Here is a 25,707-nt window from a genome sequence, read left to right as displayed (position 1 = left end):
ACGATTCTCTTCAGTCGTGGTGGTTCCCATTCTTGCAGGATCTGTTTCCGGTCGCAGCGATGTCAGAGATTTGATGTTTTACCGGATTCCTGATATTCACGGTAGACTCTTGAAAAAGTCGTTCGGGAAAATCTCCACTTCATCGCTACCTCGGAATGCTGTGTCCCATTGCTCGAGCGCAGACTATAACACCACGTTCAGACTCAGTTAAATCTTGATAACCTGTCATCTTAGCAGCAGTACCCGTTCTAACAACTGCGCCAGACACTTGTTGTCCTACGTAGGCGTTGGCGACCGCATCGCCGTATTCTGTCTGTTTACATACTGTATCTGAATACGCATGCCTATATCAGTTCCTTTGGCGCTTCAGTGTATAATGAGTACTGTAGTGAGTCCAGTAAACAATCTTGTTGTCCGCCAGCCTCTGTGCTGATTTTGGCGCTGCTGTCCTTGTCTACAAGACAATCCTCATAAAGTAACCAGGGAAGTCACAGAAGTAGAGTGGTGTGAACGCTATCGAATGTATCTCTAGCAATACTACGACACCGCTACGTCCGAGAGCATTATTCTGACAAATGTACCAACCATCCTCATTGCTTGATGTCTCGCGTAATGTCCAGCACGAAAAGGAAATTCTTCAAGAGGTAGGAAACTATTGTCAGCAGATTTGACTGGCCGATCTTGGACTGCTTGGGACCTTGAGGGCAGGCTTACTTGTTATCAATGTTTCAGCCGACTACGTCTGACCACTACAAAGAGGGGGCCCGTATTATGGGACAAGCTCATCGCTACCCCTTCACATCTGCACCTGCCATCCGAGAACAAATAATGGGCAGTCTGCAGTATTGTGTGTCATACCGCACCATTGGTTGGAGACTAGCAGCATCCGGCCGCAGTGGCCCAGCGGTTCTAGGCGCTTCAGTCCGGAACCGCGCGACTGTTACAGTCGCAGGTTCGAATCCTGCCTCGGGCATGGATGTGTGTGACGTCCTTAGGTTAGTTAGGTTTAAGTCGTTCTAAGTTCTAGGGGACTGATGACCTCAGATATTAAGTCCCATCATGCTCAGAGCCATTTGAACCATTTTTGACTAGCTGCAACTTGACTGGGAAATTATTGTCCACTAACACCAGAACAGAAACGACTTCGTTTGAGTGTTGCCATGAATGGGAAGTATGGATTGCTCACGAATGTTCAGCAAGGAATCGCAGTTCTGCACTATCCTGGATGATCATCTTTTGCGAGTATACCGACGACGTGGTGACAGGTCACATTCTTATAATGTGCGAGAGGCACAGCGATATCAACCCTGGAACCATGGTGTGGGGAAGCCTGGGGTATGGCTAGAGTTCAGAGCTGGTTGCGGCTAACAACACAGTGGTACGTCATGGACGTCCTGCGTCCTCATGTGTTGCCTCTCAGACCACAGTAACGATCTACCATTTTTCAAGAGGACAATGATCTTCCACACGAGGCACGTGTCTTTATGAACTGTCTCTGTGGTGTCGACGTACTCTCATGTCTAGCAAAATCCCAAGATCGATCGCTGATGCTACAAGGACTAGGCCGGACAGAAGTTCCGTTCCAGTATGTATCCAGGCTATCAAGGCCAGTTGTAGGCCGGTTGTTGGCCAAGTTGTCTGAGGATTGCTTCCCAAAGTGGTGCATGCATGCAAGCCATAGAGGGTACAACGTCAAACTAGTAACTGAGCTCACAGTGCCAAGCTCTTTGTACATTTTAGTCGATTCTATAATTAATAAAATGTCATCACATACCCTATCAGCGTGTGAAGTTTCATTTCTGGCTACTTTAGTTTTTTTTGTTAGGCAGTAAATATTTGCAAACTTACTATGATGAGGGAGTAAAGGAACATAAACAGAAAACTAATTTGAGAAACAGGAGTAATTATGAGGGAGTAAAATATTTTATTTAATGTAAAGGCACTGACTGCTTTTAATACTTTACAAGTAGACTCGAAGTGACATACTTGAAGCTGTTTGTACCAGAGTTCGATTTCTCACCATGACCATAGTCGTAAATGCGCTCTTTATCAGTGACTTCGAGAAAGCCCGAAGTTCGTGTCTACAGGTGGTAAGGTAATGGTGAGAGTCGCTCCATGTTCACGTACCTGACAGGTGAAGGGCTTCTCACCCGTGTGGGTGCGCATGTGCTGCTTGAGCAGCACTTTGCGGGAGAAGGCCTTGTCACAGACGGTGCAGCGGTGTGGCCGGTCTCCTGAGTGGATGCGGATATGCATGTTGTAGGCGACGCGCTGGTTGAAGCGCCTGCCGCACTCGGCGCACGCGTACTCGCGCTGGTTGCGGTGGATCTTCATGTGGGAGCTCAGGTAGCTGCGGTTGCTGAACGTCTTGCCGCACTCGGGGCACTCGGCCGCGAACTCCCGCGACCCGGAGTGCAGCGACAGGTGGTAGCGGTAATTACGCCGCTGGCTGAAGCGCTTCCCGCACTGTGCACACAGGTGAGGCTTTTCTCCTGTATGTGTGCGCATGTGCTCCTGCAAGAGGACAGAACAAAGTGATATCTCAGAGAATTTTCGTACATATCTCGGAGAAACCTGACATGTGTCCAAATTTCCAGTACCTCCTGTACCATAATCGTGAAACGTACGCACAAATCTGAACAGGATACAGCAGAATATTAGAATAAATCCTAACTAATATGCAAGATTATCCGAAACCTATAAACCCTCTTTATTTAAAGAATACATATCCCACATAAATACCTGCATAAAACATCTGACTACAAATAACCCGATGTGTTAAATATTTGACTTCAAGCATGTACCCGTGAAGAATTATAGGAAACGTTTAAAATTATACTTAAAGTTTGTTGGAAGTCGCTAAGTGCTTTCAGTTTGAAACACTGGTGAATGCAGCCTGAGTAATTCGCGCACCATTTCAAGCGAAAGCTAGTTTTTCACGCATCTAAATGATTATGACGTCATATCTCCTGAGCTATGTGTCGTGCAGTGATATAATCTCCCATATGCATTCAGTGGTAAATGTGGATGACGTCTGTACACTAGGTTGCGAAAAGAGTATGCAGTAAATACGCAATAAATTTCAATCTCATGCCCTATGCGTGACAGTGTGAACAGCGTAAGTGCAGTAAACGATACAGATTTTTCATTCCATCATTTTGTGGAAGATATCAGCGGGAATAAGTTTCGTAAAAGTTTGAAATTTTGTGTATAATTTGCTGGTAGATGCTAAGAGCTCTAGTTCCCAAACACTGGATGAATAAAGCCTGGCTGTTTCTGCTCCATCAGTTACACTGATGTAGACGAACACAGTTTCTAACCGTAATAATTCTCTTGATGTGTTATAATTTTAATGTAAGTTTATACCCTTAATGAGTAGATTACAATAGTGTTTTAAATTTTGAAAGTGTGCCAATAATTGTTTGAAATACTGAGAATCAAACTTTTGTTCCCCCTGGAAGCCGTTAGACAGGCAACACAGAACTTGTACTGAGTTTCGAAATACTGGTTTAGTAATGCGAGTACACAGGATGATTACTCAGCTGCTTCTACCGATAGAATTCATGCAGAGCACAATACCTCCAAAAACTACACACGATATTTTCGCTTTCTCTTTCTCGATACGTGCAAACTATTAGTTCAACAGAAAGAAAAGATGAAACTTCTCGTATAAATTCAATGTAATTAAATTTTGTATTGGGGTACGTTTTCGCTGGAGGTCATGATTTTCGAGTTATTCAATAAAAACACATCTGAAGGTTACTTTTGTGCGTTTTTCTGGAATAATTCGAAAACTGAGGCCTCTAGAGAAAATAAATCCCCCTATAAAATTTAACTACATTAAATTCCCTACAATAACGTCCGATTCCTTTGTTTCTGTAGGACTAATAGTTTTCACATGACGAGCGAGAGGATTTTTTCTTGCACTGATTCGTAAAAGAGATTGTTTATAAAAACGTTCCATTTACACCTGAAGGTATGCGAGAGAGAATTGTCAGAGTATGTGCTTCGATAAGTGCCGATGTGATAAGGAATACCACTCAGCCCATGATAAAAAGATTGCAGCACTCCATTGATACCAATGGTCATCACTTCGAACACCTTCTGTAAATGGACGTTCATGCCATCTTTATGACCTTCGTTGACCTTACTGTTACACATAATTGGATTTGTCTCGATAGCCACTATCAGAAAATAAGTACCAAACTACAGCATTCCATTGACAAAGTTGACCTTCATATCTCTGACGCGACACCACCTAGCAGCAAAAAACCGTCATATTATGGCCCCCGTTGCCCCATTCAACTTTCGTCCCCCAAACTTTTCAGCTCCTTTCATACTTTCTGAGTTATTCTTGGTGGCAATAGTTAGTGACACCCTGTAAGTCAACGTCACGAAGTGTGAGATAAATGTGTAGCTCAAGTACTCCTGTTTTGTATCATTTTATGAATGTAATACGTGGGTGTGTGAGTTGGAGTATTTTGTTGTAAGAATGCGAGTGTACTGGTCTGCATTTCTGATCAGATTGGTTTGGCGAGCGTCGGCGTGCTACGAGTGCTATGCCGCGGCGTGCGTGAGAGTGAGTAATCGTGTGGACACCTGTCTAGCAGACCTAACCGGCCTCGTGCGTTACTCTTTATATTTTACTTGCAGGGTACGTATGGTATGGTAGAGGTACTTGGTCATAATAAAGTTAGTGTCAGGATAGTTTTCATTGCGTAATCGATAAAATGTATGTGGGCTGTTGTTTGGCGTTGGTACACTTATGTGTTAACCAGTGACCGTCACAGACCTTTCCTGAACCCTGTAGTGCAGGATCCAATAAGAAAAGTTTAAATATTTCTCCAGTCAATTGCCTGCCGATTGTTGGAGAGACAACATCACAGTTACAGGTAGTCTGCGTAAACCAGTTACATTGGCCACTGATGTATGTCATACATAAATCGTTGTAACTCCTTCGGCGTCAAATACGGCCTGAAGATGGTGCACTGAAGCGCGTAAACTGGTAGTTACACAACAGATGACATCACAAGGACGGCTGTAGGTGTTCCATCTTCTTACATTTCACGAACTGGTTGGAGGGCCCCGCCAACAATGCTGAACTAGAAAGAGACGCGGCGACCTTTCTGGCCAAGGTCGGATTTGGAACCACAAATACAAGAAACACTTGCCATGTGTGGGTCGGCATTATCTTGCTGAAATGTAAGCCCAGGATGACTTGCCTTGAAGGGAAACTAAACAGTGCGTGGAATATCATCGATGTACCGTTGTGCCGCGAGGGTGCCGCGGATGACAACCGAAGGGGTCATGCTATGAACAGAAATGGCATCCTAGACCATAACTACTGGTTGTTCGGGCCGTATGGTGGGCGACAGTCAGATTGGAACCGTCTGCTGTCTTGGGTATCTCTACAGACGTCTTAGGCCTGGAATGTCATTTACTGGAGAACAGTTGTCTTCAGTCATGAGCCCCACTTCGAACTGAGCCTCGATGACCAGCGAAGACGTAACTAGATGTGCCCGGCCAGCACTGGGATACTAACCGAACTGTCGCGCGCTGTACAGCGCCATACAGCCCGATAACCATACGGCGGGCGACAGTCGCGGGATTTCTCTAGAGGAGGACACGAGATTTTGACGAGCTAATGCACCAATCGGACATCCAACAAATCTACCACTCAATACCAAACCGAATAACTCTCTGCAAAGAACCAGAGATTGACCGACGCGCTATTGACTTGCTCAGTTCGTGAAGCTCTTTTTCCTGAATAAATCTTCAATTTTTTCTTAAATTCTAAATATTCGTTTGTCCTATATGTATTTCACAGCTAGCGATTTCCGTCCCATTCAGATAATACCTTCGTCATGCAGAGTTTTTTTTTCTTAGAGTGTATTTCGTTCTTCACCACAAAATTATCAGAGGTAGTCTCTCCGTCTGGCTCACGTCCTGGGAGCGTTCTTGCGTGAATTCAGTAGACTTTACATTTCTCCAGAAGGTATCCTTGTCTAGTGGAGTCAGATATTTATTTCCCACACATTCAAAAAATACATCTATCCTCTTCCCCTCATCTCACTCGCTTCCTCTCCCTTCGCTGAGTCATTCTCTGTTTCACATACACACTCAATCACACATATATACAGACACACTCTCACACAAATCAGAACACTCTTAAATATCATAATGTTGTACTGACCTTAAGAGAGTAGCGTGTGGCGAAAGTTTTGCCACACTCTGCGCACGTGTTCGGTTTGCTGCGTTGCTTCAGTGTCTGTTCTTCTGTCTGTTGCTGGTTGTTATCTGCCTGTTGTTGGGTCTCATTTTTTGCGATCATCTGGTCTTCGGCCTTACGTTGGGTCTTCATTTCGTGATGTCTGTCGTCCGACTGTGACGGTCCCTGCAGAGGTGATCCGGAATGCGGCATGGAGACTGCCTGCGGACAGGGGAGGGGCGGCATTTCCCTGAGAGGGAAGAGGCGCTCGGCGGGCAGCTTTGCGTCGCTCAGCAGGCTGGAGAAGCTGTCGGACCCGCTCGACATCTCTGGTTGGTGCTGTTGCAGCTGGCGGCCGGCCTGTGGTGAGACGGCGCTGTCAGAGACGGAGCAAGGCGGCTGGCGCGCCGAGTCGGCGAGAGCGGGCACGGCGGACACGGGCACCGCCCAGCCGGCGCCCGTCTGCCCGGCGGCCGGAGACCGGCGGTGCGCCCCCGCCGCCACCCACGGGCCCGTCCCTGTGCACAGCGGCGTTCTGCCCGCCACCTGCGAGCAGCACCTCGTGAGCAGCTGTGCCGGTCTACATGATGACAGAAACGAGGTAACTGCAAACTTGGGCCACAACAAAATGTCCATATTAGAGTTTCGTATTTATGGTAGTCGGAAACAACACTGGCTTAGCAGATAGCGGGGCACAGATGACGCAGGTGTATTGTATGCGCACCACATCTCCCTCTGCCAGCTGCAGATGTGCAGGAGACCTTCTGAGTAGTATAAGTCATTTGTGTAATATGCAACGTCGTCGAGAGATGACGCCGTTGGAACGGGGCATGGTGTTACGTGCCCGACGGATGGGAATTCTATTTCTGTTGCGGTGAATGATTTCGGCTTCACACCTTCAGCCGTGTCTAGAGTGTGAGTGGTAGAATGAGAGTGGTGCAGAGGAACTACCGGCCATCCAGCCACTCTCGATAACCGTGATCGGCGACGTCTACACTAATCGTGAATGGTGACAGAAGGGCAACTGTGCAACAAATCATGGCTCCGTTCAACACAGGAAGTGTCCGCAGCTCGTGGTCGTGCGGTAGCGTTCTCGCTTCCCACGCCCGGGTTCCCGGGTTCGATTCCCGGCGGGGTCAGGGATTTTCTCTGCCTCGTGATGACTGGGTGTTGTGTGATGTCCTTAGGTTAGTTAGGTTTAAGTAGTTCTAAGTTCTAGGGGACTGATGACCGTAGATGTTATGTCCCATAGTGCTCAGAGCCATTTTTTGAACACAGGAAGTGCCAGTGACGTCTCGCAGGGGACAAACCGTAGGAACAAGTGTTTCATGGGGTATGGGAGCCAGTGCCGACGTCATCAGGCACGATGGCTTGCTTTTGTCGCCAGTCATCAGGGATAGTTACTGGAACAGTGGGGTAACGTGATATAGTCGGACGAATCACTTCAACTGCACCATGTCGATGGGAGGTACCGTGTAAGGCAATGACCACATGAATCTATGGACCTCACCTGCCAAGATGATGTGGTCCAAGGCGGCTGTATCTCTGTTATGGTCTGGGGTGCATTTTCCTGGTATGGAATGGGCCCCCTAGTTGTCCTGGGGGGGGGGGGGGGAATTCTAGTGGTCTGCGGTATCTTGAACTGCTCGGAGACCATCTCCACCCACTTATGGCCTTACAACACCCGACAGTTCTTTGGTGTTTCGAAATGATAACGCGGCGCGACATCGCTCTCATATCGCCCTGACATAGTTCCAGGAACATGCAAGGGAGGTCCAAAATCTGAGATGCCCACCCTGGAGCCCAAATTTGAACCCCATCGAGAACATCATGGAATGCAGGCTCTTAACTATGGATCCTGCTCCCTCGAACAAACCAGAATTGTTGCCGCTCTGCAAACCATTCGCTGTCCGCTGCTTTCAGAGAACCGGGGATTTATAGACTGAGCTCCTTGGGTGTCACTGCATTATGCAGTACCAGAGGAGGCCCCAAGCGATATTAGGTGCCTATGACATGACATTTGCTAAGACAGTGGAATGTATTTACGCAGACTGAAGTGACGAATGAAAATTCGAACCAAGGTTGGGATTCGAACCCTGGTCTCCTGCACTATAGGCAGATGCCACCTTGACACAGTGGTACGGACTACCCTAGCATACCTGCCTCATTCGCTTTCATTTCCCACTTCAATCTCCACATATAAATCATAACTGTTTGACACTGGAAAAGGTTCAAATGGTTCAAATGGCTCTCAGCACTATGGGACTTAACTTCTGAGGTCATCAGTCCCCTAGAACTTAGAACTACTTAAACCTAACTAACCTAAGAAGATCACACACACCCATGCCCGAAGCAGGATTCGAACCTGCGACCGTAGCGGCCGCGCAGTTCCAGACTGTAGCGCCTAGAACCGCTCGGCCACCCTGGGCGGTGTGAAAAAGATCTCTGGATCCATGTGCTATGCCAGCTGAGTAGGAGAGCCTCTGGATTGCTGATTGAGTTTGGAGCACCAATGGACTGAGGCGTGAATGGGAATTTGGGTTGAGGTGGGATGCGTGCTAGGGTAGACTGTGCCCTTTTGGCGTAGCTGTTAGAGCATATTCCTACTGAGGTGGACAGGCAGATTCAAGTTCTGATCTCAGTAAAAATTTTCATTCGTCGCTTCATACTGCACATAGACGTCTAGAAATTCGAGGCTGGAAAAGGTCTCTGGGATGATATTGTTCCATTTGACTGGTCAGAAAGAATGTTTGTTTAGCCTCTAGGGATCAATTACGTCATAAACGATACTGTGACATAATTATTCTGGCGTGTTTGTTCACACATACTATTCTTACTTTTCCTCTATTTAACATTATATGTGTTAAGTAAAATACGTAATTTTGTATCTATGGAAGTGTTGCACACGTATAATGGTGTGGTTTGACTTCCCATTCCTCTACCAGCACCGTTGACAACTGTGCATCGTCGTTGATGCATGCGGACATGCTGCAATACCTCTCTCCAGTGCATTGTCCACGTGCTAGACGTTATTTGATTTGGGGGAATGGACCGGCCACTCCATTTATCAAATATCCTATCTGTCCAAGAGCTCCTTCATCGCGAGTGTTAATGATTTCGCGCTTTCTCATCCGTGCAAATGAAGTCAGGGTCGAATGCACCAAGGAAAATACGCACATGGGGAAGGAGCACTGCGTCAAAATAACGTTGACCTGTGAGTGAACCATGTTAAAAAATCTGGAACTTAGTTCGCTCGTGCAAAATAATCCTCCTCACACTACCTACATCGTCAAAACCTGACCGCAAAATCTCTGAACACGGAAGACTCACCCGTCAACATCATTGTAACACTGCACGCCTTCCCCACGTCGATGTATTCAGGAATACATTTGGCCCTGACGTCATTTTTGTGGATGACAATACGCGACCGCATACAACTGCGCAGGCGGAGGAACTCTTGGAAACAGAGGATATTTCGCGGATGGACTGGTCTGCCCGTTTCTCCGAGTTAAATCCCATTTAGTACAGGTAGGATCTGTGGGGAAAAGGTATTGTAGCACGTCTACATGCAGCAACGGAAATCGTCCTGGAGGAGGCATGCCATTGTCTTATTGCAAGAACTCCATGCCATTATGACAGCATGTTTCAGGGCATGCATTGCCATAAGTGATGACCACACTCACTCTATTAAGAACCATGTCGCACATTTTATAATGTCCAGAGGACCATTATATATCGTGATGACTTCAGTATAAATATTATCTCTGAATGAAAGTGTCGTTTCTGTTCGTCTTACTGCATATTTATTCGTTATCTTTTGTGCTGTACTAAGTAGTTGTTTCGATGTATGGATTTTACCTGTGTCAGTGAGGATGGCAGGGAGACGTGGTAGCTTGGTAGAAGTGAAAGAAACAGCCGTAGTCTCTTCCAGGCAAGCATCCGGGCTTCTGCAAAAGCGTGAATGCTTCGCTTGTGTATGTAGGCGGTGGCGCCTCGCCATAAAGTCAGTCCATACTACGGTCCGGTATTCAGTAGGACACTGGACAGCGGCCTGTATTCAGGAGGTGTATTGTTCACCTCGGATCGTCGGATGTGCGACATAAAGATTTATCATTTGCTCCGGGAAGTAGAACATTGTTTGCCGCAGGTGTGGAATGAACACGCGTTTCTCTGGCGCCAATTTTAGCTGGGCAGAGCATAGATTATGGTGGCAAATTTTCTCGTTGGAGGAATACTGCTACTACGTGTCGAAGCGGGAGTTCTGGGGCAATTTGCATGGGCAGCATGGCCATTGGAAGGGAAAATTTTTGGCGACTTCATGAGGATTTGGTGTCAAGGAACGAAGAGGGGAGAGATAATCGACACATTCGATGGAGGTGTACCATAGGGGATGGTCTGGGCAGTTCGGCCCAGGTACGTTGTACGTTTTGAAAATTCGCGGAGAGTCGCCACAGAGGACACTCGTGGTTCTTTCGGCGCGCCAGCCGTGATTCTTTGCACACCTCGGCGCGAGGGTACACCGGGTGCGGCCTTTGTAGTTGCACACCTATGATCAGTTTTCACATCACCCGTTGGGCTGCGTAGTGCGGAATATATCGGCAGCTTGGACCTATCAGCAGCCTTTACCAGAGGACTTAGTCTTCAAAGCGGCGTGTTCATCGGATTTACAGCCATGTGTTTCACCCAACGTATGTTGTATTGATGTTCAGCGGTCGGTTCACATTCTCGGTCAGTACCTCACATATACTTAGAAAGCGTTGTTGCTATTAGCCTGAGGGAGGCATCGTTCTAGCTTGACGCCTGCCACCCCCCTTTTTCCTTTAATAACTTTGCCAGCCATTGATGTCATCTGTCGCAGTGAATTTTGTTTCGGGTTTGTTTTTTTGTAGTTTGATCTGTGTGCTATTCCGGCGACGCACGTGTGGGATTTGTAACAAGTGTGAAAAGATCAATATTTCATTTCAGTACCCTATTCATCCCGACCATTTGAATTATAATACGTTTTTGGGAGCTGAGGGTACGTAACAAGGGTAGGACCCTTGCAAAGGGCATTAATAATTATTTAGAGATGCAGCAAGTGATGTTCGTGCAGAGTACTTCAGTCCGAGTTTTTATGATTAAGAGTAGGTCCTACGGAGAGAAATGATAGTGTCCTACAATTTTTCAGAGAAAAAAATCTTGCAGTTTGATAAGTGCTGCGGAAGGTAGAATATATACTTACAGTGTAACGGTGTAGTACGTGTAAGTCGTCGTGTTTAATGATCATGAAAAATCGTCCATTTGTTTAAATATAAAATGAGTGTGCTGTTTTTGTTGTTGTGGTCTTAGGTCAAGAGACTGGTTTGATGCAGCTCTCCACGCTACTCTATCCTGTGCAAGCTTCTACATGTCCCAGTACCTACTGCAAGATACACCCTTCTGAATCTGTTTAGTGTATTCATCTCTTGGTCTCCCTCTACGATTTTTACCCTCCACGCTGCCCTCCAATACTAAATTTGTGATCCCTTGATGCCTCAGAATATGTCCTACCAACCGATCCCTTCGTCTAGTCAAGTTGTGCCACAAATTTCTCTTCTCCCCAATTCTATTCAATATCTCCTCATTAGTTATGTGATCTATCCATCTAATCTTCAGTATTCTTCTGTAGCACCACATTTCGAAAGCTTCTATTCTCTTCTTGTCTGAACTATTTATCGTCCATGTTTCACTTCCATACATGAATACACTCCATTCAAATACTTTCAGAAACGACTTCCTGACACTTAAATCTATACTCCATGTTAACAAATGTTTCAGAAGCGCTTTCCTTGCCATTGCCCGTCTGCATTTTATATACTCCCTACTTCGACCATCATCAGTTATTTTGCTCCGCAAATAGCAAAACTCATTTACAACTTTAAGCGTCTCATTTCCTAATCTAATACCCTCAGCATCACCTAATTTAATTAGACTACATTCCATTATCCTCGTTTTGCTTTTGTTGATATCTATCTTATATCCTCCTTTCAAGACACTTTCCATTGCGTTCAGCTGCTCTTCCAGGTCCTTTACTGTCTCTGACAGAATGACAATGTCATCGGCGAACCTCGAAGTTTTTATTTCTTCTCCGTGGATTTTAATTCCTGTGTGAGTGTGCTATCCTGTAGGAATCAAACTATTGTCGGTGGGCATTTAATCTCCATCCCGTCTCAACATCTCATCATAAAATGTTCTTCATACATTCGTTCCCCACAAAGTGCTATATTACAGTGATCTATCCGACATTTACCTTCATCAATATTTTTAACGTCGAATTAGGTAATATGCAAGGAAGCAGTATCGTCATACAAGATGGAAGTTCAGAGATTGCAGCTTCAAGCGCCGTCTTCGTAGATCACGATGTAGGCACAACTTACTCACCTACACCTCTTAACCTCTTCCTACAGAAATCATATATTAGAAGTGACCCAGATATAAAGTGAGTTAGGTGTGCGTTAAAAAAATGCAACATGAGTTTGTAATTCCAGCGAATATACAGTTTAATGAAATGATACCTTTTTGAACTACTTGAGTAGTTGTTATATTTACTTAGTGTTTCCATAGGACATAAGTTTCAAAAGAAGATCAATAGTTGTCATCAACTGAGTTTGTATTATTGATTGTTGTAAGTTAACGAGATAATTTTTGTGGCCAGCATTTATATACTAGCAGAACTGTTCGAAATTAAGACAATTCTAAAGGTGTCGTTGCTATGTATTTAGAAGCTTATATGTGTGTTTTGAGTGCAGTTTTGTTACCAAAGTAAAGTTAAGTAGCTCGAGGACATTAGTAAGGAAGCAAAATTAAGAATACAGATACAGTTATGATAAATCCATTCAGATTATGTTTCTTGGAGAAATGTACTGTATTTCTCATGAACTTTGAGTGAATCTTATTTGATATCCTTTTTAGAACGACCACATCAGCTATTCACCATTCTCAAAACAACTGCTATGTGTCAGGGGCAATGACTGATAAGTGTCTTCCGAACAGGCGAAGATGCACTACCACTACTGGCTGGAATACGCAGAGGTCCCTCTCACATGCCAAAAATGGGTAATGACAAAAGGACACATTAACGTACAGGGAACAGAGACGTTTAGATTAACATATGAGAGATGTTCTGAGTGTAAGAATTTCACTTACTTCAGTCAAAAGACCTTTTAGGAAATGTCAAAATTTAAGAAAGATTAATAATTTGTTACTTGTTTTAATTTTTTATGTAATTTTTTAAATTTTTTTACGTACGTAATTTTCAGGAATATTGAACCATGTGGAGGTAGTATTCATGGCCAGTTCATTCCCCTAATTTACATTTTAGCCACATTAAACGCATAAACAAAGAAACAAACAAATAAACAAACAAACAAACAAATAAACAAAAAAAAAAACACACACACAAACCCACACACATACACACACATACACGCACAGCTGTGTATTTAGGTGCACTTGGTTTCACAGTAAACAACAGTTCATTTGATGATGAGCTTGCAGTGGTTCGAAAACTAGATGAGCCTGCAGTGGCTCGAAAACTGTTTAATGATGCAATAAATCTCTCACATTCAACAAGCACCTTGTTGCATATTATATCGGCTTATATACGTATATTTATAGATCATAGTTAGTCATCCACAGAGGACTTAAAATTGGAAACTGCCTTAAAATGTGTAAGAAACAGAATACCAATGTTAGGATACCTCGAATGAAAAAAGATGCGTAATGAAAGTTGGAAACACTGCATCATCAGGCTATAATTTATAGAGTGGAATGATGTCGCTGAAGCTTTGCAATATTTCGTGTAAAGAAATCCTTATAGATGCCATCCGATGCGACCATCGAACGCCACAGCAACACTTACCGTGTCGGGATGATGCTTCTTAGTTAAGTTATTTGAGAAGTAGAGACCACACAGCAGAGGAACGTAAATAAATAATAACGGTTTTGTGTCTCGATTCCACTAGGCGTGAACACCGATAGTAGAGTTAGCTGTACTCAATATTTCCTTCAGATCTTAAACGCGCAATTTCCGAAATATTATTCATCTGCCTTTGCTTTCATGTTCAGATTCACTGGATACATAAACGTGGAAAACAATGAATTTTATTTACTGAGTGAAAGATTCGTCATAAGATGGTGAACTTTCCACTATAGTTAGATACTAGTCCATGTGCTGGGACCCAAGTGCAGAGGCTTTTTGCAGAGTCAGTTTCTGTGCTTCAGGAGTCACATTCACATAATTTATGATTGTCGTTGTTCCACGATACGATATAATGTTTTCAAACCCGCTTGTGTAGTTTCAGTCAAGTCGTTGACGTACGTCAAGAAAAAGAAAGAAGAAGTAGGTCACACGCACAACTTAAGCCACGCAAACAGCGTACAGTGTTCCATGAAATGCAGTGTCATTGCCTTTTTCGTGAGAGTGATGGACAACATTTAGCTTTCGTTCTTCCAGATGGCAAATAAACAATTCGTGACCTAAATCTTAATTCAAACATGCTGTAGAATGCGTACAACACAATTTAGTGAATTTGAGAAGAAAAAGCACCATTGTACCGCTACAACGACTTAACAACGCTCAACATTTGTTTGTTTTCAATGTTCTCGTGAAACACAGTTGAGAAAGGGTTTTCTGTCTCTTCATATTCCGGCTAGTGAATACCTCTGTATTTTTATGCAATAGATGATCTAAATTCATTACAAAATCCTGCACGTTCTATTTTTTGAGACAGCATCTCTAGACAATGTCGATGATCTGCTACAAGACCTTAAATTTTCCGTTTAAATTGTGACCTCTGTGCCGTTTTCTTCCACCGGTCATGATTTCGGCAATATGCTGACTGCAAATATACTTTATTTACTTTATATCTAAAGTGTTTCTGATGATTAACTGACTTTGTCAGCTGTATTGGAGGCGATCTAAATACTGTTGATGTTCTTATTACAGAAGTTTATTTTCCCAGAGCGTACAAACATACAGAATAATACTTCTATAATAAGAAGAACAACCGTGTTGAAAGTGTTGCCGCTGTGATAAATTACGATGTTACACGTACTGCCACAGTTCTTCCTCGATGATCCACCTAACAGACTTTGAATAGAAGTCTTGTCGGTGCCTTGGCTGCGACTTTGCTGCATTCTAGTCAAAGAATGATTTTTTTGTACCGGATTCTATGTCTCGGAGCAAGCGTCTAGCATTGCTTTATAAATTTAATTCCAGATGTAACATTATCTTAGCTTTTTTTCCATAAACCCATTGGAGCCGGCAGTACTTAAGAATGACTCTGAGTTCGTGTATTTGCCTAAGCACGAACTTCCAAATCAAAACTTAGTGACCTTCCGATTATTTGTTCTAAGAGTTTTGCAATAGATTTAGTTATATGTCACTTCTCCCATGTGATACATACTCTCAGACTGTATCAGTCTACAAATAGTGACAAGATAATAACAAAGAGAATAAAGCTTCACACTATTAGGGGAAACATATATTAATAGCTTCTTAATTTCTCTTATAAAATTCCTCATCATCTCCACTGAAGATCGTGAAACGAAGTAGCATGCATGTTACTGGCGTGATCTTTATACTACAGCTTAAGTGGAAGACAGTGCACAAGACTTTAGGATTTGTGTGCTGTGGCTTTCAGAATTCAGATTCCTTGTAAATCAATCAGAGTCCTAGAACTTCGTGGTAAGGAATGAAGGGCAGCCCCGATACGGTGCTCTCCTAAATTCGAAATTTGAGTGAGTAAACTACAAATCACCAGTGGTTCCCATGGGAAGGGATGTAATACTTCCCCTCGTTTTCCGACATACCACGACATATGCGGCAAGGTTTTTCCCTGCTGTAATATGGCTGGCTGCTTGAAGATTGTGTGGACCAACGACTCTAAGATCTGATAATGTAGCATAATTTGTTTAGATTTCCTACGATACTGACTAACCGAGATTACACATTGCATCAAGCAGCGACCCATACTATTACACTCAGCTGATGTTCGCTTTTCCACTTAACAATGCACGATGTCAGAAAGTCATCGCTGTAGCGTCTGTCACACATGGTGTATTTTGATCACTATAGACAGCTTGGAATGACACTCGCCCAAAAACGTGACAATCAGCACGCCACCAACAACGTTGGCGTTTGCGACCTGAGACGCTCGAAGGTTCTAGACAATGAAACTGGACGAAATGGCATATATGGCACTGCTCGGGCCATCAGCAGACGGCATCGAATCGTTGGCGCAGGTTGGGTCACACGTTTACTGCAATCCAGCGTCGAGCTAGCAATACTGATGGCGAAGCTGTGCGATCTGTTAAAGCAGTACGGACAAAGTCGTGACAGTCGTACAGTCCTGTAATCAGGTTGGATTTAAGATTTATTCTGTTCTATTCACTGATACGCTTACGTATCACTATCATAGTAAAACGCACATAAGAATCAAAATATCATCTCAGGAGAAATCTGTTTCCGGTGACCATTTAGACCACCTCGTTGGAAGCCAGCCACATTGCTATACTGCCTCCTTCGACATCACATGGCTCGTACGGTTCTTCAACATGAACCCGAAATTGGGGTAACATCTCTTTGCCTTTGTAGCCAAACACCTATGTCCTTCGCGCACCACCAATGGGCATGCGCGGTCTGCACCGTGACGGCTTATTGCTACTGTGCATGAGCTCGCCCTCAGTAGTTTACCCCCGATAACTGTAGGACGGCCATCCACGGACAAGTGAGGTCAGTCATATGGCACAACGATTTTATGAGCATTTGCAGAAGTCGAATATGACTTTGAGTGGGTGTGTGATTCTCTAGAGCCGTGTCAGCTCGTCTCCGGCAATCTACATGAGAGAGATATGACGCGAGTACACTGTGGCACTAATAATTTGTGGCGTAGCAGGAAGTAAGGAAGCGTTCACTGGAGCATGGTCACGAGCCTTCCTACGAACGAGGAAGGAAACACAGGGTCCACTTCAGTGCCTTGTGTAGCGGCCAGCCTGTTTACTGAAGTTGTGGCCGCGACCGGTGAGCTTAGATTACAGTTTTGACACGGAGTGCAGGTTGTTGATTTGCCACTTGTCTGTGTTACGCACGGAGGACGGGGAGTGTACGAATAACGTAGAGCAAACGGGCATCGGGAAATGTCTCTAGACCAGTCATTACCTCGATGACATGTACCAAATACCGTACAGAGATGGATTCACCAGCAACAGGTGTAAACTGTCGGCTTGCAATTTTTTCGCTGCTGTGCGTCTAGAGTACGGCACCATGGAGGCGTTAGCACAATGCTCGGCGGAGGCTGCTGCAGGTCAATCAGGTGTGTGTGACATTGTCCTGTCAGTCATTATGCTTCGTACGGTACTGTGTTGGTGGGTGTCTTCACAGTCTCCTAGGAGGACATCAAAAGCAGACTAGCAAATGGGCAAAAAGGGCATTCCTGGCCAAGATAAGTCTACCACTATCAAACATCGGCCTTAATTTGAGAAAGACATTTCTGAGAATGTACGTCTGGACTACAGCATTGTATGATAGTGAAACATGGACTGTGGGAAAAGAGGAACAGAAGAGAATAGAAGCATTTGAGATGTGGCGCTACAGACGGATGTTGAAAATTAGGTGGACTGATAGGGTAAGGAATGAGGAGATTCTGCACAGAATCTGAGAGGAAACGAATATGTGGAAAACACTGATAAAGAGAAGGGACAGGATGATAGGATATCTGCTGACATCAGGGAATGATTTCCACGATACTAGAGGGAGCTGCAGAGGGTAAAAACTGTAGAGGAAGACAGAGATTGGAATACATCCAGCAAATAATTGAGGACGTAGGTTCCAAGTGATATTCTGAGATGAAGAGGTTAGCACAGAAGAGGACTTCGTGGCGGGTCGCATCAAACCAGTTAGAAGACTGAGAAAAAGTCATGTTCGTGCTGTTCGTTTTCTAGTGTTGCCTACCGAACGTGAGTTAGTGTCTCTTTAAATTGTGTATGTTGGATCGCTGGTCTCTCATATAAGTCGGGGGAGGGGGGGGAGGGGGTTTGGTATGACATGTCAAGTTTTATTCTCGTTGGTTCTTGTGTATTATATTTGGTGTTTAACGTGAGTTGTCATGTATTTATAGCTGCAATCATCTGTCCAGACGCTGCAAAGAATTATCATGGTTTAATAAGACGTAAAGATTTAAATTTCTGTAGTTAACTCTGTACATGCCATGTATGTTTTTGTGCAAAGTTTTGGCTGAATATCCACTTTAAAGAATTAGTTGAAATATTTTTCTTAATATTTTGACTTTTAATATTGGCCATTAGTACTCAGTTTATCGTCTTCGCGGTATCATTGTACTTTCATAATATACGTACACCCGAGTTCGTTATTTGTCGTTTTCATACAATGTGCATGAGAGATTACAGCCATATATTTGTTATCAGTTATATTGATTAAAGATTTGTTGTCTTTCAGCAAAATGGTTCAAATGGCTCTGAGCACTATGGGATTTAACTTCTGAGGTCATCAGTCCCCTAGAAATTAGAACTACTTAAACCTAAGTAGCCTAAGGACATCACACACATCCTTGCCCGAGACAGGATTCGAACCTGCGCTCGAAGCGGTCGCGCGGTTCCAGACTGTAGTTCCTGGAACCGGTCGGCCACTCCGGCCGGCTTTTAGCAAAATGTAATGAATATATTTCGAGATATGCCAGTTTGAATTCGCATTGCAGTGATGTGTAAAGTTCAGGTTTGGTTTATGTCAGCAAATAATGAAGTTAAAGCTGTATAGTAGCTTTACATCTTAAGAAAGCAGGATAGCTTGTAGCAGCATTTAAATACTTGATTACAAACATAAATACACAACCCACGTTTAACACAAATTTTAACAATCAGGAGCGAACGAAACTTGACATGCCATAACAAATCCCCTGACATACCGGAGACCAACGAAGTGGCGTACTTAGTCCAACTTTACACTAACTCACATGCAATAAACATCACCAACACAACAGCATGAACAGCACGATTATGACATAGAAGACGTCTAAAAACTCAAAAATACACAATATTGTACAAATCATAATAACAGGAAGAACAATATCCCTGACACACATGATCGACCTGTAGCACGGTGCTAGTGCCTGCGGGGCGTCCGTGCTCTGGACACGTACAGCAGCGAGACAATGGCAAGCCGACCATTCGTGCCAGTTGCTGCAAATTCAAAGCGCTCGCTGCGGCATGGAATTCGGTAGTCGGCATCGAGGTAATGACAGGCCAACAGCTAGTTGGCAATGCTTATTGCTCCACGACTTCCAAGTGGCGATAGTCATCGGTGCATGACACTGAGAAGTGGCAGGCATACAAATAGGCCGCACTCGGTGCCCACAGCTCCGGACTGCACTCCATTTTCGACGGTCACGGGCACAGTTTCAGTGCACAGGCTGGTCGCTACCCACGGTACTGCAGCAGGCTACGAGTTTCCTTCTTCGTTCGTAAGCAGACCCGTGACAAAGCTAAGGTTGTTTACGTCACTGATGTCGATTGCCAGAGACGAGCTGGCACAGCTCATCTCTGTTCTACTAACTTACGTGACCGAGAAGCACATCACTCGGGTTTGCTCCAAGAGAGCTTTGGAAGAACGTCAGCCATTTGCATCTGTAGAATTCATGGGCACATTGGGATTAATTAACTTTAATCATCAACATTTCTCGGTCTTATTTCGTGACCACCTTAAGGTATAGACTGTACGATCATTTTTTCGGAGCTGTCCGCTGTGCCCAAGGGTCCTGTAAACTATGTATCTTACATTGTTTTAGGTTTGAGTTAAACCCGATTTTATTAAAAGAGTTTATTTGGTCCAGCTTGGTTAAATTACAAAGCTAAGATTGTTTACGTCACTGCTATTCGGGGTGGGCTGCCTAGTTCCTGTCTATCGGATTTCAGTTCTGTTGATAATTTATGAATATTATCTGTGCTTGTTACGTGTAATTTATTTCGCACTCAGGATTTATGTAAGTTCAGTTCTGCATTTTGCTGTTTTAGTTTGTCTTGTGGGTACTGTTATCTAAATTTTATTCGTAAATTGCTTTATTTTATATTTGGTAATTTGTTCCTAATTTCAGGCTCTTTATGGAGACAACCACTACCTCTTTATGCGGATTTAAATATTCTTCCTCTGATTTACTTAAAGGTTAAATATCACATTATTGTTATTGTTACCCACTGCATGTTGTTATCTGACGTGTTTACAGGCGTTGATGTATTATCTAAATGTTTATTCATGCTTGATCTATTATTCTGGAAAACCTGTTACCTGAAACGTTTTTCTGTGCTCCAGTAGTAGCTGAATCCATAAAGTTCTTTATTGAAGTTGTTTGGAGACAGAACCACCTAAGTGAGATGAAGTTCTGCGCAACGTCATGATTTGAAACGATAAATTGCCATCTTTATTGCTAATTTTTTTTGGATGGTAGCAAATAATTACATTCATTTGAACATGTCAAATTGCGCGTGTTAAAAACGATCATAGTAGGAGTTTACAAAATTTATCAAATAAAATTAACTTAGCTTTACTGGATGACGTGTTATGTTTTTTGTAGCTTGGCAGCTTACCACTCGCTGCTCCTCGCTAACTAACCTTGTCACATAATATTGGAATCTGCTTGCAATATCCTGCTTCATTTTACGGTTATCCACTGTCAGACCTTTCACTCACACAAGAACGGGATCTACTGGTCTTTCCTTAATACCATCTCTTTGCAGTCTTTATCCCTTGTTGCTCGCACGCTGTTCTACACACCCTCAGAATTCCAGGTGACCTTGGACATACTCCCTGTCCTGCAATTTTCAAAACGCTCGCGTTTTTCTATCATATTTTATGATATAATTATGTGAATTATGCATCTTATAATCATTAAATGAAACAACAAGTTTACTGTTACCAGTCACCGTTTTATTTTTTCCACGACGATTTTCGAAGGTTTAAACCTCCATCATCGGGTGTATTTACATTAGTTAGTATTACATATGTGTGTGTGTTGTGTTACGATTTTGGAGGAACTTGTGGCACTGCCTAGTATCTTATAATCCCCAGCACTAGCTTTCTCTTATTAAATACCTCTTCCCTAAGCGAAGATATCTGTTTTCAGTCTTCTTCTAGAAACAGTGACGCTGGACGATCGATTTCTGTAGATAATACAATACAGGTTCCAGTCTTAATAGGCCAGAGACTATTCATACAAAAATAAAAGTCCGAAGAAGCACCGCTCTATTGTGTAGCTTACTTGACAGTTTCAGCTCTTACTGCGATGTTCGTCTGTATTTTTAGTATTCCATAAAGAAGAATAGGAAACAGAATACGAACTACGTTACTTTTCAGACTGAAATGCCAATACCTTCGCACTTTCTTTCTGGCATCTGCTGCCGACTAATTGCCTACGCACCATCTACGACCACTGCTTGTCAGTAAATTTCCTTCTCCCAGCGCCCATATATCCAATTGAAATTAGTTTCTCTACTGCATGAAAAGCCTGTTAACGTTCTCCACACTTCTAAGTGTGATGGAGGCAACTCTATTAGGTTGTACAAGCCAAAAGTGTCGCGGCGATTTTCTTCCTCGTGGTCTCTATGTCTTACCATTTTACGTTTTCAGATTTTCAATTAATGGAATTCAGTAATTGCATCTGCTGTGCATACATCATTCCTTCCTCCCCCTGTCGCAGCTTATTTCAAGTAAAAGTCTTGTTGATAAAAAAAAAGCATTGGTTGCGACCATGGAAATGATGATTACAAGTGTAGAGCGGTGCTCAAGTGCTAACCTCGAAGAAATTTTTAATAGAAAGCCTTCTCAGGTAAAAGCTCATACTGAAAAATAGGTTACTCAATTACTTTGTATATACATTTCATGTAGGGGACTGCAGTGAAACTGGGTATCATGCTACTCTATCCTTATTTGAACGTAAAAATTTAGTTGAGATAAAATCCTTTTTTTTGTCATAGTTTAACCATTGTATTGGATACGTGTGTCTGTGCTATCTGAGTGTATTGAACTCGTATGTCTGTTGTGTCTGAGTGCATTGAACACGGGTGTCTGTGATATCTGAATGTACTGAACACTTACGTGTGTGATACATGAGCGTATTGAACTCGTATGTCAGTAATGTCTGAGTACTGTGACACTATTTGTTTATATTTACCGTTCAGTTTACTTTGAATGGTTCAAAGTGGCTCTGAGCACTATGGGACTAAACTTCTGAGGTCATCAGTCCCCTAGAACTTAGAACTACTTAAACCTAACTAACCTAAGGACACCACACACATCCATGCCCGAGGCAGGATTCGTACCTGCGACTGTAGCGGTCGCGCGGTTCCGGACTGAAGCGCCTAGAACCGCTCGGCCACATCGGCCGGCTTACTATCAATGATTTAGATACAGAATGTCGACATATCATTCGACTAACAAGTAAGACCAATAAAATGCCAATATGATTCTTCACCTTGGATATTACAATAAGGATTTTTCAATACAGAACGCTTTAATGTTACACGGGTTAGAACTTTTTATATGTATTTCGCATTTTAAGAACATTTCCAGAAAATTTAGAATCCAGCATAACGCCAACATAATAATAATTTTACTTTCTCCATCCCCATTTGTTCAATAACTTGTACCCAAAAATTCGTATTTTGTTCACCATTGTAATGTTCCCACAATGTTCCAAACGTCATGCTTTGGTCATTTGATGTAACGTAAAGTTTCCATCATTCATTTGGTACACTTTAAAAGCTCTTTACTGCCGTTGAAACGTGTGTGATACATGAGCGTATTGAACTCGTATGTCAGTAATGTCTGAGTACTGTGACACTATTTGTTTATATTTACCGTTCAGTTTACTTTGAATGGTTCAAAGTGGCTCTGAGCACTATGGGACTAAACTTCTGAGGTCATCAGTCCCCTAGAACTTAGAACTACTTAAACCTAACTAACCTAAGGACACCACACACATCCATGCCCGAGGCAGGATTCGTACCTGCGACTGTAGCGGTCGCGCGGTTCCGGACTGAAGCGCCTAGAACCGCTCGGCCACATCGGCCGGCTTACTTTCAATGATTTAGATACAGAATGTCGACATATCATTCGACTAACAAGTAAGACCAATAAAATGCCAATATGACTCTTCACCTTGGATATTACAATAAGGATTTTTCAATACAGAACGCTTTAATGTTACACGGGTTAGAACTTTTTATATGTATTTCGCATTTTAAGAACATTTCCAGAAAAATTAGAATCCAGCATAACGCCAACATAATAATAGTTTTACTTTCTCCATCCCCATTTGTTCAATAACTTGTACCCAAAAATTCCTATTTTGTTCACCATTGTAATGTTCCCACAATGTTCCAAACGTCATGCTTTGGTCATTTGATGTAACGTAAAGTTTCCATCATTCATTTGGTACACTTTAAAAGCTCTTTATTGTCGTTGAAACAAAATAGTTAAAATTTAATTAATTATACTATTTAAAGTAAAAAGTTTGCCTATATTCAACTGAAACCAAAACAGCAAATCTGATTCGAAATTCCGTTCATATTAAAATTATCTGTATAGAACACAGTAAATCTGTAATTATATCTAACATTTTAGAATGTTACTTATTATTATCAAGAATTATTGGTAAAATTGGTGAATTGTAAGAGACTCAAATGCTCAAGAATGTCATCTTTCAGGCTCACGCCAAGTGTAAATGTCAGGTTGCAGTTTGAGTCTAAGCTCCGCGTACGAAATACGTAAGTGACTTGTAATAATGTATGTTGTGATTTAGTGATTCTCCTGAGATTGGCATTTGTGTAATTTTTGTTACATGACGTGGAATATAAATCCAGAATAAATTAACCTAAAATTTGTTGATCGTTTATTTACAAACGGCGGTGTGCAATTAATATCCAAACTTTTACAGTACAATGTCAGAAACATTAGAGAACGAAGCCATCAGCAAAAAGGAGACATGTATACATTATTTTGAAATAACGATTTTCAGATAATTTGTAGCATTCAACAGGTTTCTCCGAAACTGACGCTGTGGCCTTGAGATGATGCAATGCTGCTTATGTAACGCAGATTATCGTACCACCTTGAATAATGGAATGGTCTCATTTCAACAAACACATTATCAACCGTTGCCGGTGTACTCGGCCGCTTCGAGGATTGGAGACTTAACCACACACCAGTCAGCGGGGTGAAACAAAACATCCGCTGGCTGGGACAAATATTCAGGTCATGGCTACTGACTGTGTAATTTAACGCAGGCCGCCTAAGACCAGACAAGGCCAAGCGCTGTGCTGAGTGGAGCTGTGTATACTTACGTTTCTGAAAGCCATTCCGTGGCCCATAAGTGGACACGTCCAAGGTCCAAGGGTACCTGCTTTTAAAAGAAAGTCTCAAAATGCTCACAAGGCTCGTGGAGACTGCGTGAATCTAGCGTGGTAGCGAGCCTTCAATCCATCAGAGTTCAAAGCAATAACCTTATACTTCGCTGGACGAATCTGTAACTGTTTACCGTGGTCCACTTTCACCTATACCGTACCGTGATCAGTTCTCTGTGTAGTATCTGGAAATGTTGACTGTCCTGTGGGTTATTGAGTTTGCCGTACAGGCTCCATTCGTTATTCATATGACGGAGACTCTGTTTGGCGCTCCAGGAAAGATAATGCAAAGAACTCAAACTAACCGCGGATAAATAAGAAGTGCTCAGAGTATGGTTCGTATGGCGACTACATTCGTGGAAAAGAGAGAAGTGTATTACAAGATGTTTCCTTAGTACCGACATGACCTTAGTCTCGTTGCCGTAGAGACTACCGGTGTAATTTTTTATAACGTTGACTTCACACTTCGTCCATGACATGAATTGGGGAAAAGACTTTCTTCATGTGTTCGCGAATGAGGACAACACTATAGTCTAATCATAATGCATAATGAGTGGAACAAAACGTCGTAAGAAAAACTGCACCGTTTCGAAGAGTCACTTATGTGTCAGAGGGCAGGCCTATGATCAGGTAGCTAACAAAGGAAAGTGTCTTTGAGAAGTCACCGCTTCTCTTTCAATACCTAATAACTGAGTATCAGGTTTCCTAGGAAATTCAAAAAGGTGAGATAAAAGCTCGCGCGATTAAGCGGCATACGACAAGTTTTAGACAGGACCTCCGATTCTCTTTCAATACCTAAATAATTGAATGAAAAATTCTTAGTAATTCTAATGGGGGGGTGGAAGCTCAAGCGACTTAGCAGCATACAACAACAATATTAGACTTTTGAAGACGTATGACGAATCCTTTTGCTCTGCATTCCACTAATTACTAAGTGGAAAATAAATAATAAAGAAGCAGATCCTGTTTCTCAAAATCTTAGTTAACAACGAATCAGTGACAGAATACATAAATCTAGTGGTATCGAAATGGAATTTTTGCTACAAGATTCGTTGAATAAAGCAAACAAT

General features: G+C 42.9%; 1 protein-coding gene across 1 annotated transcript in view; it reads right to left on the bottom strand.

Annotated features, from left to right (window-relative positions):
* LOC126262488 (zinc finger protein 384-like) overlaps positions 1-25,707 on the bottom strand; it is a 463,059-nt gene that overhangs the window by 8,512 nt on the left and 428,840 nt on the right. Inside the window, exons 6-7 of the mRNA XM_049959153.1 lie at positions 6,194-6,754; positions 2,128-2,514 (exon numbers count right to left, since the gene is read on the bottom strand). Coding sequence (XP_049815110.1) covers positions 2,128-2,514; positions 6,194-6,754 — 948 coding nt within the window. The remainder of the gene's footprint in view (positions 1-2,127; positions 2,515-6,193; positions 6,755-25,707) is intronic.

This window comes from Schistocerca nitens, chromosome 6 (genome assembly GCF_023898315.1).
Source record: "Schistocerca nitens isolate TAMUIC-IGC-003100 chromosome 6, iqSchNite1.1, whole genome shotgun sequence".
Classification (NCBI taxonomy): Eukaryota; Metazoa; Arthropoda; class Insecta; order Orthoptera; family Acrididae; genus Schistocerca; species Schistocerca nitens.
This window is presented reverse-complemented; position numbering and strand designations above follow the sequence as displayed.